This window comes from Vulpes vulpes, chromosome 2 (genome assembly GCF_048418805.1).
Source record: "Vulpes vulpes isolate BD-2025 chromosome 2, VulVul3, whole genome shotgun sequence".
Taxonomy (NCBI): Eukaryota; Metazoa; Chordata; class Mammalia; order Carnivora; family Canidae; genus Vulpes; species Vulpes vulpes.
In genome coordinates this window covers 126690887-126709541 of record NC_132781.1, presented here as the reverse complement: position 1 = coordinate 126709541, position 18655 = coordinate 126690887, and the positions used below count along the sequence as shown (strand labels likewise).

At 52.8% G+C, this 18655-nt stretch overlaps 2 protein-coding genes and 1 long non-coding RNA gene across 4 annotated transcripts in view; 2 read left to right on the top strand and 1 right to left on the bottom strand.

Moving 5' to 3' along the window:
* LOC140597941 (uncharacterized) overlaps positions 1-1174 on the bottom strand; it is a 34782-nt gene extending 33608 nt beyond the window's left edge. For both annotated transcript variants that reach the window (XR_012000013.1, XR_012000012.1), the window contains exon 1: positions 1108-1174. This is a non-coding gene — a long non-coding RNA (uncharacterized lncRNA). The remainder of the gene's footprint in view (positions 1-1107) is intronic.
* Positions 1175-1390: 216 nt separating this feature from the next.
* CCNO (cyclin O) lies at positions 1391-4955 on the top strand. The gene is made up of 3 exons (XM_026018727.2): positions 1391-1950; positions 2526-2711; positions 3211-4955. The coding sequence occupies exons 1-3, from the start codon at positions 1564-1566 to the stop codon at positions 3694-3696; spliced, it is 1059 nt and encodes a 352-aa protein (XP_025874512.1). The 5' UTR covers positions 1391-1563; the 3' UTR covers positions 3697-4955.
* A 3369-nt stretch (positions 4956-8324) lies between these two features.
* MCIDAS (multiciliate differentiation and DNA synthesis associated cell cycle protein) lies at positions 8325-14715 on the top strand. The gene is made up of 7 exons (XM_072749935.1): positions 8325-8541; positions 8625-8727; positions 8907-8998; positions 12118-12190; positions 12758-12981; positions 13611-13721; positions 13986-14715. Exons 1-7 carry the CDS (start codon positions 8425-8427, stop codon positions 14424-14426), a joined length of 1161 nt encoding a protein of 386 aa, XP_072606036.1. The 5' UTR covers positions 8325-8424; the 3' UTR covers positions 14427-14715.
* Positions 14716-18655: the final 3940 nt, after the last annotated feature.

Sequence of the window (18655 nt, the reverse complement as noted above, 5' to 3'; positions counted from 1 at the left end):
TTTCTGCATCCCTAAGAAACAACACCCCACAGCCAACTAAATTTCTGACATTTGTCAGGTTTCTTCTTAAATGAGGTGGGAATGGCTGAACCTGTTCTTGGGACGCCTAGCAGCCTCACCTGAAGTACCTCTGGAAAGTTCATCAGGCTGAGGGGTCTGTAAGTTTCCTGCCACCGAGACCTCCCCAGAAGGCTGACCAGATGCTACTGTGCCCCTTTTCCCAAGAGCTGGGGCCCCTTAGAGAGACTGACTTCAGGCTTAGGACTCCAGCCTCTCCCAGGACAGGACGCTAGGTTCTAAACCATCAGTGCCCTGAGGACACTGCCACGTTCAGCCCCCAGCCCCGTTTCTCCCGCCTGGGCGCCTCCAGCTCCTCCACTTTTGTGCGCTTCTGAAGGTGCAGACCCCGAGAGCAGGGAATAATAACCAGGGAAGGTGGAGCCGCCAGGGGCAGAGGGCTGGGAGCTAACAACCTAAACGGAAGAGGCCGCGAGGAATTCGATCGGGCTAGCAATGCAACCCTCCAACTACGTCACGTCCTTAACCGCTCCGGCTCCCGGGGTTGGGGAGGCACGTGTGCAGCAAACGCTGCGGGAGTGCGGACCCGCTCCTGACTGGGGGGGGGGGGGGGGGGGGGGGGGGGGGAGGGTGGCGGGGTGGTCCTCCCGCCTGGTTTCGAGCACCTGCGGAGGCTCTGCTCCCCGAAACCAGCGCGGGGAGGGAGGGGTACCGGATCCTGGGGGCCTGCCTAAAACGATTACAAACGCAGTGGAATGAGAATGATTGCTCGGGCAGACCTGGTGGCTCAGCGGTTTAGCGCCGCCTGCAGCCCAGTGCGTGATCCTGGGGACCCGGGATCGAGTCCCACGTCGGGCTCCCTGCATGGAGCCTGCTTCTCCCTCTGCCTGTGTCTCTGCCTCTCTCTGTGTGTCTCTATGAATAAATAAAATCTTAAAAAAAAATTATCTCCCCGTTCTTCTGCCCTTTCTCCCCACACTTGCACTTTCTAAATAAATATTAACTGATCTATAAGAAAAAAAATTATTGCCTCGGAGGGTCACCGAGGAAACCCCCCCCGCGCCGACAGATTTCTGGTTGGAAACTGACCTTGAATTACGGATTATAGTCGGCCTGAGGGGCGCCCTGGCGCCCGGCCCCGGCCACGACGGTCGCTCTCTCTCTCGGGGAGGGGGGAGGGAGGGAGGGCTCACTCCGCCCGGCCGCCGCCCCACCCCCACCCCGCGGCGCGCGCAGCTCCCGCCGCCTCGCCCGCTGCGTTACCCGGGTAACGCGGGACGCGCGCGGAACCCGCGGGGCAGAGCGGGTGAGCGGGGCCGGGCGTGGCTCCGCCTCTCCGTCGCCTGCGGCGCGGGCTCCCGGCTGCCAGGCGCTCGCTCCGAAGCGGTTCTTTAGCCGGGAAAGCGCGGCCCCGTGCCGCTCGGTGATCGTCCAGTGAGGAGCCGGGGGTGTGGTGGGGGAAGGCGCCGCCGAGTACTTAGGGCCTCGCCCGCGGGCCGGCCAGCCCACTTCGTCCTCCCCGGTGCGCGGCCGCCGGGCGGCAGCATGGTGACCCCTTGCCCCAGCAGCCTCGTGAGCCCCGCCGCCCGCGCTGGGAAGCGGGACAACGACCAGAACCTCCGCGCCCCGGTGAAGAAGAGCAGGCGCCCACGCCTCCGCAGAAAGCAGCCGCTGCAGCCGCTGCAGCCGTGCCCGCTCCCCGGAGACTCCGGTGTTTGCGACCTGTTCGAGTCCCCCAGCTCCGGGTCTGACGGTGCAGAGAGCCCCGCCGCGTGCGCGGCGCTGGGCCGCAGCCCCCTGCCCCCTCCTGCCCAGGAGGCGGTGCAGCTGGACCTGCAGACCTTCCGAGACTACGGCCGGAGCTGCTACGTCTTCCGCAAGGCGCGGGAGAGCCACTTCCACCCGCGGGAGTCGCTGGCGCGGCAGCCGCAAGTGAGGCGCTGGTAGAGCGAGCTTCCCACGGCGCTCCTCCTCCCTCGGGCTCTTGCCTCTTCCGCTCCGTCTGCCCCCCACGCGCCCCGGGGCACGGAGGTTCGCGGGCCGAGCGGGGAGGGCCTGGGGGGGGGGCCACCAGCCACATTTTACCAACGGAGAACAGTGAGGCCTGGACGGCTTAAGGCAGCTGCCCGAGGTGCCCGTGCTGGTTAGCGGGAACTCGGCAGCAGGCGGAGGAGCTGAGTCCGTACTCCTCCCGCCCCCGGGCAAGTTTATTTAACGATTCTGAGCTTATTTCTGCAGCTGCGAGGCGGTGGCCCTCTCCCCTCACTGAATTGCCGAGAGGATTACGCGAGGTAACGTGTATGCACACGCGGCGCAGGGCCAGGTACGAGCCCGACCGCGCTTTGGGCGCAGCAGCGCGGTCCCAGTGTTTCCCAGTCTGCAGCACATTGAGGTTTTTCTTTCTTGTCCCGTCCCCCAGGGAAGCTCCCTGAGTTTTCTTGACTGGTTCCTTCTGCGGGCCCTCCTGGCCCTAAGCTCAAAGGGCCCCCCTCCCACGTCCCCCGCAGGTGACGGCCGAGTCCCGCTGTAAGCTGCTCAGCTGGCTGATCCCCGTGCACCGCCGGTTCCGCCTCTCCTTCGAATCGCTCTGCCTGACGGTGAACACTCTGGACCGCTTTCTGACCACCACGCCTGTGGCTGCCGACTGCTTCCAGCTGCTTGGGGTCACATCCCTGCTCATCGCGTGCAAACAGGTACCTCCACCAGGTAGGGTCTAGGGTACAGCCAGACTCTCGGCCACTCTCTGGCCACCACCCGGCTTTCCAGCGCACAAGATGTAGCTCTGGCCTCTCTGAATTCCTTTTGTCACACGTTTGCATACACCCCACAGCTTTAATTTCACGATGATTCCCCCACAAACTGAACAGCCAACGCTTTCATCGGGCCCCTAAAGAAATAGGCCGCAGTCCCCAAAGTAAATCTCAATAGCTCTTTGTAGCCATGCTATTCTAGACTCCGGGAAAAAAAATATATTTAAAATTTCTCAAACCTTCTTTTAGCTGGACAGTAGTTAGAGAACCCGCGCTGGAAGTACGCCCCAAGTGATTAAAGTGGAAGTGACCGAGAGGGGAAGGCCCAGCTGTCTCGCTGGAAGGGATGGGGGGAGTCCTGGTTTTCTCCCGGGTTTGAAACTGGGTTGGGCCTCGGCCCTGGATGCTGGTGCTGCGGGGGCTGAGCGCCCCTGTGTTACAGGTGGAGGTGCACCCGCCGCGCGTGAAGCAGCTCCTGGCCCTGTGCTGCGGTGCCTTCTCCCGGCAGCAACTCTGCAACCTCGAGTGCATCGTGCTGCACAAACTGCACTTCAGCCTGGGCGCGCCAACCATCAGCTTCTTCCTGGAGCATTTCACGCACGCGCGTGTGGAGGCGGGGCAGGCTGAGGTCTCGGAAGCCCTGGAGGCGCAAGCCCTGGCGCGCGGGGTGGCGGAGCTGAGCCTGGCCGACTACGCCTTCACCAGCTACACTCCCTCGCTGCTGGCCATCTGCTGCCTGGCGCTGGCTGACCGTATGCTCCAGCTCCCGCGCCCCGTGGACCTGCGCCTAGGCGGGCACCCAGAGGCCGCACTGCAGGACTGCCTGGGCAAGCTGCAGCTTCTGGTGGCCATAAACGAAACCTCCCTGACTCACATGCTGCCCTTCCAGATACGAGAGAAGTGCAGCCTGTCCCCGAAGTTGAAATGAAACAGACCTTTGGTTTCCTGTCTACCCTGCCCCGGCTGCTGGACCTTTCCCATTACTGTGAAAGAGTGCAGTCTCCATTCATGGCTCCCACTTGGTCAGGAGGTCATCCTGAAGGTTGTAAATAGTGTATGATAGTAGTGTCTCCCCCTTTATTTATTTTGCTATGAGCACATGAGGGACCCGAGTCTTTCCCCAATAAACAGGCTGTCTTCGTTCGTCTGAATGCTACTATTGCCTGTGTTATCTGTGGGGAGGAAGGTGAAGGCAGCTGGGGAATAGAGGTAGTAACAACCCAGGGGTCCTGCCTTCCTCCCTTCCTTCCACTCTGTAGTTAGGATACCTATGGGGAATCCCAGGTCCTTTGAGATGACAGTCACTGAGAGGGTCAGTTATAGACCTGTATTTTGTAACCCTCTTATGAGACTAAGGACTGCTCATTCCCAGAGGTCCAGAGGAAGGTGGGAAGTGAACCTGAATAGAACCCACAGCGGTTCAGGCTGTCTAGAGGGGCAGGGGGGTGGGGCACAGAGGATGCCCAGCTGGGAAGCTTTGGGGACCACACATGCTGGCTGGCTAGGGCAAAACAAGACCTCTGACAGCTAACAGATGTTGGAAATGAAGGCTTTGCAGGCTGCTGCGGCCATTATAAATGGGGCCCATTTAACCTGCAATGACTTGGTTCAACAGCTCGCTTTTGTCTTACACCTGCTGCATGTGAGCCCAGGATAACAATGCCATAGTAATGGCCATCATTGGGAGCTTAAATGTACCAGGCACTGTGTTCAGCATTCATTATTACCCTCCAACAATTCTAGAGTGTATTATGCCATTTTTTCAGAGGAGGGCACTGGGCCACAGAGAGGGTAAACAATACTAGAGCAATCAGGATTTGAAGGCAGGTGATCAGAGTCCAGAGCTCCACTGCTCAACTTCTCCCACTTACAGGTTTGTAAAAATGCTTAAAAAAAAAATCCTCTTCCTGAAGTGGATGTGGGACAAGTTATCTCCTCAGTGCCTTCCATTCAGTGGACACGATAGAGAACATATTTGGAGAGCCAGCACAGTTCCTGGCTCCAGTCCTGTTACAGGCGTGAGATCCAAGTCAAGAAGTGAGACCGAGGGCAGCCCTGGTGGCCCAGTGGTTTAGCGCTGCCTTCAGCCCTGGCCCGGGGTGTGATCCTGGAGACCGGGGATCAAGTCCCCACATCGGGCTCCCTGCATGGAGCCTGCTTCTCCCTTTGCCTGTGTCTCTGCCTCTCTCTTTGTCTGTAATGAATAAATAAAATCTTAAAACAAGTGAGACTTGCTGGAGTCAACTCCACCGCTGTCTCCTCACCATTACTCTGTTATGAATCTGCTGTAGAGCTAGGGGATTCTCAGTTCTGTCACTTCCAGCAAATGTCTTCACTTCTCTGAGCTTGACAATCTTGATAGCGCTGTGGTAAAGCCTAAATGGGATCCTGGGGTAGTTTAAAATAGCAAACAAGTGGGCCCGGAGTCCATTTGTTGGGTGACCCCGAGCAAGTCTCCTCTCTATGCCTGAGTCTCTTCTGTAGAATTAGAAATAACAACCTATTTATTAGCATTGAGGCATAGATTTTTTTTTTTTAAGATTAGAGAGGGGGATCCCTGGGTGGCTCAATGGTTTAGAGCCTGCCTTTGGCCCAGGGGGTGATCCTGGAGTCCCGGGATGGAGTCCCGGGATTGAGTCCCGAGTCGGGCTCCCTGCATGGAGCCTGCTTCTCCCGCTGCCTGTGTCTCTGCCTCTCTCTGTGTCTCTTGTGAATAAATAAAATCTTAAAAAAAAAAAGAGAGAGAGAGAGAATCCTTAGCGGACTCTACTGAGCACATAGGGCTCCATCTCACAGCCCTGAGATCATGACCCTGAGCTCAACCTCAGCCAAATCCAAGAGTCTAGACGATTAACAAACTGCACCGGCCAGGTGCCTCAGAGGTATGGGTTTAATGAGATGTCCCATATAAATCCCCCTGCACATATAGCAAATTTTCAAGTAATGAAGACTAGTGGCAGCCTGTACAATAATGGGGGGGAGATTACACAAAAACTTGATGAAACAAAAGACAAATAGAGGAAAACGTTAGCTATTGGAGGGGAACATACTGCTATTCATTGCACTGCTTTTCAAATTTTCTGTAAGATTTTTAAAAGGTTTTTTTGGGGAACAAAGTCGTGTTCTACTACATTTAGGATCAATTTAAATGTAAGACAAATTTCCATAAATGAAAAAGCAAATGCAAACCAGATTGAGACTCTTCCTTGTATTTCTCTCCACAAGCCCCCCCCCCACCACCACCCCAGGTACTCTCCGGTACCTAGAGCATTTGCTCTGAGCCCCTCAGATCCCTTCTCTCCCCACATGTTAATGTGTTGAGTTCTCCAGGAACTTGCTTGCCTTTGGCTCAGGCATCCAGAAGTGGTGATCCTGAAGCTGTTTGAGGAAAAGCTGGTCTGGGATGATGAAAAGGAGGAGGAGGAAAAATATCATCTGAACTAAGTCCCAAAATATCTAGAGCCCTTTAAACCAACTGTTAAGGGCGAGAGTAGGGCCACTGGCTCTTCTACAAAAGAGTGATTTGGGGGAAAAGTTTTCATCAGCATTCACTCCATCAGCCAAGATTGATATGGGTGAGTTGGTTCTAGAATCATTCAGATTAGGAGTCATATGCTCATGCTATTCCAGCTCTTTTTGCCACATTTTTATGTACAGTGCCCCTATTTTTCTACTACACTTTAGGACTCACTGATGAAAAATGAATATTCTGTAAAATCAGGGATGGTCGCATGTGTAGAGATCTCCCCAGAGATCTCCCCAGAGAAGCATCCCAGAGCTTCAGAGTAGGGAAGCTCTGAACTAAGCGCTCAACTTTGAACTAAGAGCTTCCCTACTACTTTTACAGACTGGAAAGATGGATAGGGATAGAAGACTGTCTAGTGACTAGGCTACACAGGAATCAGAAAAAAAGCCAAGAATAAGTTGTGGGAAGTCGGAGGTGCAGTTGAAAAGCCTCCTTAAAACATCAACATTAATTTATCCACACCAAGCACCAGCTGCATTACAAAAATCTCACTTTAATAGCACCTCTATTGAAGTGTTATGCTTTTCCTTAAAGAAAAAAAAATTTTATTTAAAAGTAATCACACCCAATGTAGGGCTGGAACTGACAACGCTAAGATCAGAATCACATGCTCCACGAACTGAGCCAGCTAGGTGCCTCAGCGTTGTGCTTTTCCTCAAGATCTGGGGCTGACCTATCTGGTGGAGCCTAGGTCCAATCCCAGGCACTCTGACCCTGAAGCCAAAGCACCTCGCCATCAGTGACACCACACCAGCTCTAGATGCCTGACCTTACCTCAGCCAGGTCCCCGCATTTGTAGAGGAGTTAAAAAGTCTCTGAGTCTATACTAGCTCTACTGTTGCAGAACCATCTCCAACACTGTCTTTATTAATCCACATAATAGGGAGAAATAAAAAAGGGATCATGCCAGTTTAAAAGAGGATTTTCATCGCTACTACTGGGTATGAGACACAAGGTTCCCAATAGCTTACCAAGATAATTTTAGATGTTCAATGTTGATGTAAGAGTGGTCTGACAGAGATGCCCTCACCCAGGGATTTAGAGATGCCCCTTCTTGGGAAAGGCCTGGGTCTTGGGAGGGGCAGCCAGGACTTCGGCAGAGCCAGCAAGGCCGGCTGGGAACCGGGGTGGCCAAATGCTGCGGTGGGCAGATGAGGTCTTGTGTGCGGGTGGGAGTTAGAAAGAGACTGGGATCTTAGGGGATTTGGGGTCGACCTGAATCTTCAGACGCCGCTTTTAAAGGCTGCACTCGTGCGTCGCTGCCCGGGAAAGTGCGGGGGGCATCAGGCCAAGAGAAAGCGTGTCCTAGCCCGAGAGTCAAAACCAGAAGTGCGCCCCCAGCCTGGGGGGAACGGTCTTCTGTAACCCGGGGGCAGGTCTGGGGAGTCCTTGCTCCAATTCCACATCCGCATCAGATCTGGCGGTCATAATTTTTTTTATTTTTATTTATTTATGATAGTCACACACAGAGAGAGAGAGAGGCAGAGAAAGAAGCAGGCTCCATGTACCGGGAGCCCGACGTGGGATTCGATCCCGGGTCTCCAGGATCGCGCCCTGGGCCAAAGGCGGCCGCCAAACCGCTGCGCCACCCAGGGATCCCCAGATCTGGCGGTCAGATGCCAGAGGCTGGCTTTGACGAGTGTGCCTTATGGCTGGGGTGCGACGGGAATGAACCAGGGCTCGTTAACGTTTTCATCCCTGCTGTCCAAGAGCAGAGAGGCGGGACCCGTGAGAGGGGCCGCTGGGGCTCGTCCCGCTCTTCTGCGCCTTCTCGCGGCGCGGCCCGGGAGGCGGCGGCGCCAACGCTCTCCGAAAGGGCGCCCGCGGGCCCGGGCCCCGCGCTCGCCGCTCCCGGGGGAAGCGCCGTTGCCAGGTTGGGTTGAACGCCTCCGCCCGCGCGCAGATTGTCCGGGGCTGGAGGCGCCACCTCCGGCGCTCCGGCGCGAGCCGCCCCGCCCGCGCGAGTCTTCCCTCGGGCCGGCCCTCCCTCCGCACCGCCACAGCCACCCCGGCCGCGGCCCGCCACGCGCCTCCCCTGCTGGCGCCGGGCGGAGCGCGCAGCGCCGCCGGGAGCCGCTCGCCTCTCCAGCCGCGGCCACCGCGTCCGAATGCGCGGCGCCGGGAGGCGGGATGCAGTCGTGCCGGGGCGCCGCGGCCGGACGCCGAGCCTTCGACAGCATCTGCCCCAACAGGATGCTGGCGCCGCGGGGCCGGCCCTTCTGCAAGCCCGGGAAGCTGGAGAGGAAGGTGGGCGGCGGGCCGGTGCCGGGCAGGGTCCGCACGCCCCGGGGCCCCAGGCTGACCGGGTCACCGTTTCTGTGTCCGGCTAGTTCGCCCCTCCGCGGAGGTCCTTCCCCGGCGGCGGCGGCGGCGGCGGCGGCCCAGCGTCTGCGTACGAGGACCCGCGGGGCGCGGAGCCCGCTGCGCTGCCAGGTGAGCCTGTGGCTCCCGCACGGTGCCTGGGGTTCCCCGCGCCGGGGTGGGGGGAAGGGCCCGCGCGGCTCGGAAGAGCGTTGCTGCCCCGGGCCCCGACGTCGCGGCGGGGCTGGCAGCGGCGAGCCCCGGCGGAGAGACTCAGGGTCGGCGGCGCGCGCGCCCGGTTCTCCCCGCAGCCCTCACCACCATAGACCTGCAGGACCTCGCCGACTGCTCCTCGCTACTCGGCTCCGACGCGCCGCCTAGCGGTGACTTGGCCGCCTCGCAGGTACCTCCCTTCCGCTCGAAGCCGGGCGGCCTCCGACAGCCCAGACTCCCACTCCGGGGTCCAGGGTTCGCTTCCGCAAAGGCTCATCTTGGGCGGGGAGCTCAGGCGCAGTTGGCTAGTGGGGGCAGACGTCGTGCCGGAATCTCAGTCCCGAGGATCGGAACGTCTTCCTCCTGCCTAGTCCGCTGTGCCGGCATCCTCAGAGCTGTTCTGACCCACCTGGAACAGAGGGGCCCACTTGGGGGGCTTCCCTCCAAGGAAGGGGTCTCCTGTTCTCCTCCCTGTCTATTCCCTGGAGCTGTGACAAGGAATCTGGAGATGCGCCCCGAGGAGCCAAGAGACTAGGTGGGAGCAAAGTTGAGCGCTGGGCACCTGGTACCTGTCCTGTCCATGCTCCCAGTAGTCCCTTCCCAGACACTTACTAACAATTTTCATTCCCTGGGTATCTAAGGAGTGTGAAGATTGAAGGATAACTACTCAATCAAGACTGGAAAAGATGAATAGAGTTTACATTTAGGGGAAGAGGAACAAAGGACAAAGAACTCTGGAAGAGTTCTGACAGCAAAAACGTTCCTCTTTGCAGAGATGGCTCTTGAGCAGTTGGGCATTAAAAAAAAAAAAGTCATTCCTCCCCCCCACACCCTCCAAAGTCTCATGTCACTTACCCTTATGGGGGCAAAGAGGTATTTGACTTTTATCCCCCCTCAAAAACCTATTTTCTTACTCCATCCCACTTCTACCACTTGTCAGGGCTGACACTCCCCAGGTAGATGACGGAGCCCCCCAGCACTGGTGTCTGGGAGGCCAGAAGACCGCCTGGCTCATCCGAGGGATATGAAGTGTCCAGAAGGACAGGAGGCCTTAACTAGATGCAACCCACAGGAAGAGTGCCAGTTCCAGCTTCCTGGCAGCAGGTCCTGGGGAGATGGGGTCCTGGGGGAAATGCCCAGCTCTGAACACTCCAGAAGATAAGACCACGCCCCAGAACTGAGGTTGGTGGTGGGACACAGCTTCCCGGGCATTCCTAAAATGCCTTTAGAATTGGATTAGAGCCCAGATGGACTCAGGGTAGGTGGCCACTGAGAGCAAAGATGGCTAAGGCGAGATGTGAGAGTGGGCATTGCCCTGCAGAGGCCATTTTGTTTTTCTTTTTAGATCTGGATGTTCAGATAAGGAAAGACAATACCAGAGCATCTTTCAACTGACCCAGAGGCCCAGTCACTTACTCCATGTTTATTTTGCAAGTAATGAAAACCAAGCAGGCTCTTAACTGAATTTTTGCTTAAGTATTCAGAACTTAAATTTCACATCTTGTTCTGTATTAGTCTTTTTTTTTTTTTTTTTTTTTGGCTGCCATTGTAGTTTGGAAAAATGCCAGGTTTTTATCTAATTGGGAAGGTAGGATTCAAAGTTTCAAGCACGGAGTTCGTGCCAGATGGCCAAAGGGTTCGAGGACTTTTCCTGGGGGAGACAGAGCTGGTACAGACACCACCTAGAGGAAGATCCCCTGGAAAACCTTGGCCAGAGCACAGTCAGGTCAAATTTCCTAGCCTCCTTCCTGCTGGGTAAGGTGACCAGAGAGAGGAAACTCTCCAGAAGTATTTGTTTGAGGTCCAAGATGAGCCAAGAACCTGACCTAGCATAGGAGGAAGCATTTCCTGGGCCCCATCTCGTGGTCAGGGTTTTGGCCAAATCTCTAGTAAGAGGAATCCTTCAGCCCTTGGAAAATGAGTCTGGTGTCTTGCTCCTTCAACCAGGACAGAACTTGTGCTTCAGGATTGGTCTCAGACCTTTCTAAGCGCCTTTCCCCCTTATAGCCTCTGTTCCCAACTGATGCTTGAGGTCTCCCAGATTGAAGCACTCCTCCTGGAGGAAAGCTGATACTTTCTTCAAGGTTAGGGTGAGAGTAAGTTCCTCTTCTCAGCAGTATTTGAATAGTTGGGAAGGGCTTTGGGGACATGAATATGATTAACACAAAGGAATCCATTAATAATAGTGGAATCAGTAGAGTAGATATTTCTGACATGCATATTGGATGCATTCCCTCACATCCTGTGCCTTCTTTCCTTTTTCCCAGTGCTGTCTTCATTGGAAGGCAGGCTTTCCTTAAAAATGGAGAAAAGCTGGAGGCTATGAGGCATGGAGGAAAGAAGATTGAAATAGTCACTATCATTTCAGGGCAGGAGCCCCAATTCTATTTCAGAGTTGGAGGACTTTGGGCAAATCCCTTCCTCTGTGCTTCAGATTCTTCATCAGAGGGGGAGGAATCCCTTTCTGGGCCCTGCCTGCTTCCTACATTGTGCGAGAATTAACAGAGGGACTGCGCCAAGAGTGTTGTCAACTCTCAATGTGCGGGAAGGGAGGGAATAAGAATGCGTCGGGGCTGCCAGCTGCCCAGGGTCTCCTGCCTCCCGCAGCGGGCCCACTGCTGGAACCCCGGGGAGTGTCCGGTTCGAGGCGGGCGGTGCAGCACACCGTGCGGAGAAAGCAAACTCGCGCTTGGAGCGATAGAGGCCCCGCTCGCCGCAAGCCGAACCCAAGCACGGCCCGTAGCATCCCGGACCCCTCGTCCTAGCCTAGCTTTTCCCTTCCTGTGCGGGGAGAAGGTGGGTGAGCTGTGAGGGGGGAGCCTTGGCGGCTCCCCCAAGTGCTTTGAGGCCTCAGGTTCCGTCTTGGGAGGCCCCGCACCTGGCCGGCGGGGCTGGGGAGGAAAGGTGGAGTGTCCGCGCACCCGCTCGCCTATCTTGGGCGTAGCTCCTCGGCGGGTCGGAGGTAAGTCGAACTGGAGGAACGGCTCGGGGCTCGCGGAGGCTGCGGGTCGGCAGGTGTCAGGGGGACTGTCCCCTGCCGGAGGCCGGGCGGGGGGCCACCGTGCCGCGCGGAGCCGACTCTGGCCTCAGACGGCGCCGCGCAGCTTCAGCGCCCCCCAGGACCCTGGGGACCCGCTCGCCACCAGGGCAGTGCAGGCCTGCTGGGTTCCGAGCCTGGGATCGGGCCCCGATTTCCCGGTGGGAGCTCGGCGGCCCACGAGAGGGCCCCGGAGGGCCCCTGGCGGCCTGCAAGGGTTTCAGACCTGCGGGACTTGACCTAAACTAGTTCTCGCCTCTGGTTTATTTCAGAACCATTGTCTGCCAACTGCAGAGGACTTCGATCTGCAGGAGTTCAGGGACACCGTGGATGACCTCATTGCAGGCAAGTGCCGGCTCCTTGCAGTTTAAATAAAGGAGGCGGGTTGTCTCCCACTCCGCAAATCACACTAGCTCAGATTTCGATTTCGTGGTCGCGCAAGGTGGTCAACCCGACACCTGCCAACGTCGTCAGTAACTCGTCAATGGGTCGGGCTCCTTCATCTTTATGAGACAACACCCTTTCTAATGGAGCAGATGGATCGCTGAATCAATAGCTCTTTCTCAGTTTATCGTTTGAGTTCTGGAAGAGAGAGCCCTACCCTGTGATGTGGTCAAGGAGAGGTTGGGTGGCAGGAGTGCACAGCACAGCAGACCTGTGTGACTTGAGGCAGGTTTGACCTGGCCCCCGCCGAGGCTGAATTCAGATAAACTCAATAGGCATATATGGAGCGCCTTGCTGTGTATGGAGAAGATACCAGAAAGGGCCTGGGGACAGAGGGGATTGCAAAGTGAGGGGTGCTTTACTTTCACAACATCTTCACATAAACCCTACACCTGGCGTGGCGCTTTGTCCCTGTAGCTTGCTGGGCACGAGTCTGAGGCTGCAAACCCAGCTCCCGCTCTTCCTCAGACTCATCCTCTTTGATGTCGCCTCCTCTGGCCGGCGGAGACTTCCCCTTCTCTCCTTGCGACGTATTGCCATTCGGGCCCTGTCTCTCTCCGCCGCTGGACCCAAGGGCCCTGCAGTCACCGCCGCTGCGCCCTCCGGACGTGCCCCCGCCGGAGCAGTACTGGAAGGAGGTGGCCGACCAGAACCAGAGGGCGCTGGGGGACGCGCTCGTTGAGAATAACCAAGTAGGGGTACTGGGCTGGCCGCCAGGAATCCCGGGTTGGGGACTGACTATGGGGCCCAGGGCGGAAATGGGGGTTGCAGGAGGGGGAATGTGCCCCTGTGTAAGTCAGAACCAGTGGACGGGCCAGTGCTTCAGGTAGCTGCTATGGCTCTAGTGGCTCTCCTCATTTTCCAACCTCAGTAAGCGGGAATAATCCTACCTACCAGATTTTTCCAATATTTACTGAAGGCTTCCTATGTGCCTGGTATTGTGCTTATCAATTTACTTTTTCTTCTCATTTAATACTTACAACCACTGAACAAGAAGATACCGTTACTAGCCCCATTTTACAGGTTGGGAAACTGAGGCCCAGGAAGATGGAACTTCAGAGGCAGAGCGTGTATCTGCTTGTTGCCCAAGTCCGTACTCTTCACCACCACGCTACACTGAGGATGGAGATACATTTTGTCCAAGTGCTTTGTAAAAACAAAGGTCAAATAAACAAAAGTGATTATTACTCTCACCAGTGCGAATGGCTTTGGGTCCCCAGTTCCAGGTTAGAGGTTAGGATCCTGGTATAATTCACGCAGAGTATACAGATGAGACCGACCACGGTGGCCTACGTCCTAGTGTCTGGGTCTCCTCCTGCAGCTGCACGTGACGCTGACCCAGAAACAGGAGGAGATCGCCTCGCTCAAAGAGCGGAACGTGAAACTGAAGGAACTTGCCAGTCGGACCCGACACCTGGCCTCGGTGCTGGATGTAAGTGGGGTGCTGGCGCGTGGGACACTGCGGGACGTCGGCAGTGTTCCCGAGCAGCCCCCACCCGGTCCCAGTACGGGACGCGGCGGGCGGGGGAGGAGGGCGCGGGCGGCTGGGGCTCGCTGAGCGGCCGGCAGCCCGCGTCTGAGTCCGCGGAGTTCCACGAGCGCGCGGGGCCGCTTTGCGCGCCCAGCGCCGGGGCGGAGGGGGGTGCGGGGGGTGTCCGGCTGGCCCCAGCTGGGCGCTCCTCCGCATCGTTTGCAGAAGCTGATGATCACGCAGTCCCGGGATCGCGGAGCGACGGCCGAGCCCTTCCTGCTCAGGGCGACAGCCAAAAGGAGCCTGGAGGAGTTGTTCAGCGCTGCGGGGCAGGACTGCGCGGAAGTGGACGCCATCCTGCGGGAGATTTCCGAGCGCTGCGATGAAGCGCTGCAGAGCCGCGACCCCAAGCGGCTCCGGCTGCAGCCCGAGCCCGCGAGCAGGGAAGGCGCCCCCGGGAACCTGCACGGCGCCTTCCGGGGGCTGCGCACCGACTGCAGCCGGAGCGCGCTCAACTTGAGCCACAGCGAGCTGCAAGAGGGCGGCTCCTTCAGCACCCCCATCCGCAGCCACAGCACCATCCGCACCCTCGCCTTCCCCCAGGGCAACGCCTTCACCATCCGGACGGCCAGCGGGGGTTACAAATTCCGCTGGGTCCCGAGTTGAGCGGCGACGTGGTTCCCCAGAGCGCTGAGCGCTGAGCGCTGCCGGCGATCCGGACTGAAGCGCCTGGAGGCTAAGCGGGAGCTGCGGGAACTGCTTCCCGACCCCGGCTTCTCCGAAGGACTCCCCCTGCTGGGCCATTGCCACCCTGACACTTTTTTCAGGAACAAAAAAACAAACAAAAAAGTCCCGATAATGATGTACTGTAAAGTCCTGGTGTAAAATACTGTACACTTCCTCCCCTTGCACAGTGCGTGTGTACACATATAAATCTCGATCAGTTTTAAAAGTCTGTCTTTAGCAGCTTTGAATCATGTTCTTTTAGAACTGGAATGGACTTAGAAATCACTTAGCCATTTTAGAATTACACAATGCCCTAGTTTTATAAGAAGGAAAAGGAGGCTCTAAGAGATTAAGTGATTTTCTATAATAATCATTATTGGGAACTTCCGGTCTTTCTCACCAGTCATTTAAAAATTGTAGGCCAGAAACCAGGTTTCTGAGTGACTGTTTCATTATATCACTCAACTTCCCCTGGAAGGACCCTTAGTTTTCGTACTGTTGAAAAAAAATTGTTTAAGACTTTTATTCAGTCTGGAAGAATAAAAAATTAGGAGAGATAGCAAAACACTTGCTTTAGGGCAATAGAGAAAAATGTAGAGGCTTAGAGGCAATGGGCTATCCACAAAATAGGTGCTAAACATATTTGTATAATGATCATTCATATAATTTTGTAAGATTTATGGTATATGTTTATATTAATTATATATAATTTATATTTCTGAACAGAATAATCACACAAAAGGCAAACTTTGTTGGTGAAAAACAGGTTTTAAGAAAATGGCATATTTCACTGAAAAAGAATATATATTTGTGTGTGTGTGTGTGTGTGGGCACGGATGCACGTACACCAGAAACCAAGTGTGGAAATCTTGCTAAAGGTAAAACTGTCTCTTTGAATTCCATCGATAAAACGGGGGTGCACATTCATGTCTTATATTTCTAGGGTTGATCTATGAAAAACATGTATGTTATATAGTGGCTTCACTCTAACGTTTTTCTATTTCCTTTTGTGTGGGGTTCCTTTTTCCACTCTGTTGTGAAATTATGTGACTGGCATACGTCAAGTAGTGATTTGTCCCACCCTTCCCACTTCTCAACATGAGGGCTGCTTCTTGCATTTGTGGCCTCAGCTTGGGCACATTTCCAAACCCGTTACACCACGTCCCTCATTCTGCCATCTAAGTGGTGGTATCAGATAACAGGTGAGCTGGGCAGGGTTGCAGAACCTGTTCCTCCAGGTTGTCCTAGGTACTGTTATCTGTATTTAGAAACAAACAAACAAAAAGTGATAAAATAGACCACATTTCCTCATATTTTGTCCAACAAACGGACTCTTAAAAAGTACACTGGACAGCTCAAAATTCTTTTCATCGGCTTATGTATAAAGTTACTGCAGTTCAGGTTCAGAAAAAAACAAAACCAGCAAGGACTCTTAACTTGCCCTGAGAACCCATCAGCAGAAAGACACTGACAAGTAAGGAGCAGGGAGCCCGTCTCCTTTTTTCCCAGTACAAAGAGGAGGGAGGCCTTTGGGTTAGTGCTGAATGTCAAGGGGTTGGTGCCTCAGTGAAATAACTCTCCTTCACTGATCTCAAAGCTGTGGGGGAAACAAAAAGTAGCTTCTACTTACTCTGAACTCAGGACCTCTTGCAGTAGAAACTCCTGTAAAAACACAGGAGAGGGGCCCCTGGGTGGCTCAATCAATTAAGTGTTTGTCTTCAGCTCAGGTCATGATCCGGATCCCAGGCTTCCTGCTCAGCAGGGGAGTCTGCTTCTCCCTCTCCCTCTGCTTCTCCCCTGCCCCCACTTGTGCTCTCTCTCTCTTGCTCACTCTGTCTCTTTCAAATAAATAAAATCTTAAAAAAATAATAACACCGAAGAGTCAAAAACCTTAGGATACTACTAACTTTGTTATTCTGTAGCTTCAAAATTTTTCCTTTTCTTTTTTATCTTTAAAAAGATGTTATTTATTTATTCATTTGAGACACAGAGAGACAGAGAGGCAGAGACACAGGCAGAGGGAGAAGCAGTCTCCATGTAGGGAGCCCGATGTGGGACTCAATCCCAGGTCTCCAGGATCACACCCTGGACCAAAAGTGATGCTAAACTGCTGAGCCACCCGGGGTGCCCTTTCCTTTTCTTCTTCTTCTTCTTCTTCTTTTTTTTTTTTTTTTTTTTTTTGAGTTGCTTGCTTTTTGAGAAAATGATAAACCCTAGGCACTACAATAGCTTTAATTAACCATTAATCTTTGCAAATATTACTTTTATGCAATTGAATTTCATCAGCCTAGTGTAAATCTTAAATTTCAGTTAATTCCAAAAGCAATAATGTTATTGGTCAACTTTTAAAATATGACACAACATGGCTTTTGTTAACAGATGAATATGCTATTTGGTTTGACATACATATGGGTGGTAAATGCTCATCATCACACTGGAGGGGACTTGCATACTTGCTGCAAAATCAAAACCAGTTCATTTGGTGTGAATAAAAGGATATTTATAAAGCTATGACCAAAATTAAGGCATATTCTCCTTCTGAATATTAATAATATTTGGATAAATATAATTAAAAAAAAACCTGGGACGCCTCAGTGGCTCGGTGGTTGAGCATCTGCCTTTGGCTCAGGGTGTGACCCTAGAGTCCAGGATTGAGTCCTGTATTGGGCTCCTTGCAAGGAGCCTGCTTCTCCCTCTGCCTATGTCTCTGCCTCTCTCTCTGTGTCTGTCGTGAATAAATAAATAAAATATTTTAAAAATATTTTAAATTTATATAGATCTTAAAATATATTATATATAAATATATATTATATAATTATAAGTTATAATCATATAATAATTATATATAGACATATTATATATATTTATAATATATAATTATATCTTAAAATATGTATTATACATTTAAATATATTTTTATTATATATATTATATGTATATAATAAAAAAACTTACTGTTGCCTGGCTTTCACCATTCACTGTATTGAGGGGAGTGGATAGGAGGGAGGGAGATGTTTCCAAAGGTAACTAGGTTGAAACAGCTGTCATCCTCCCCATATCACTAGAGATCAGATTACATTAGATTAGATTTAGTGTCACTAGATATTAGAGTACATAGAGTAGAATGGAGAAGTGAATGAGAGAGATTTTTTTTGTACAAACCAAAAATCAATCTTTCCCTAAATGTAGAAAATAAGCAAATCATCTATTCAAAAGCAACACACATACAGAGTTACTTCTAAAGATGAAGATTTGATTTTTTTAAAAAAGATTTATTTTTATTTGAGAGAGAGAGAGAGAGAGAGAGAGAGAATAGCGGGTGGGGGGTGGAGAGGGAGAGGGAGAGGGAAAGAGAGAATCTCAAGCAGACTCCTTGCTGAGGACCAGGAGCCTGATATCATGATCTGAGCCCAAATCAAGAGGTGGACACTTACACAACTGAGTGCCCCAGGTGCCAGGAAGGTTTAATCTTGTGTCTCCATGTTCCCTACCAATATTTAGATTTTCTAAAAATATTTATAAGTGAGAAAATATAAAATAAGAGCATAAGACCTTAGGAAACAACAACAAAAGCCTGGTATAACTCATGTAAACTGAGCCTTGAAGATTGCATTGCATTTCTTTCATCTGTAATGACTGAACCAGGAAAGGAATTTAAGCAAGCATAAATGTGGATACCACATTCACTCTGATTTATTTATTTATATTAAAAATACATTTTTTCTTTTTATAACAGCATATATCATCCTGTATTATAACAGTAATACACATTTATCATAGAAATGAAAAATAAATCCAGTCATTTAATAATTCACTAACTTTAATATATACTGAATACTTACTGTGTACTAGGTATTGGGTGTACATTGGTAAATACAACAGGCGTTGTTCTGCCCCTTTGGAGCTTAGAAGCTAAGGAATGAAATAAACAATAATCTGCAAACACATTAATCTGTAATTTAAAATTGGGATAGGTGTCTTGATGAAAACAGAGATCAGAGGTAGAGAATTAACAGTGGAGAATCCAGTTGCATAAGGGTATATGGGGAGTACTCTTTAGAGGAAGAAATTTTTAGTAGTAAATTTGGAATTTTATCAAAGCAATACACACACTCTTAAATAAAATAATAGAGAACTTATATAAAAGTAATTATCTGCCTCTCCCATTG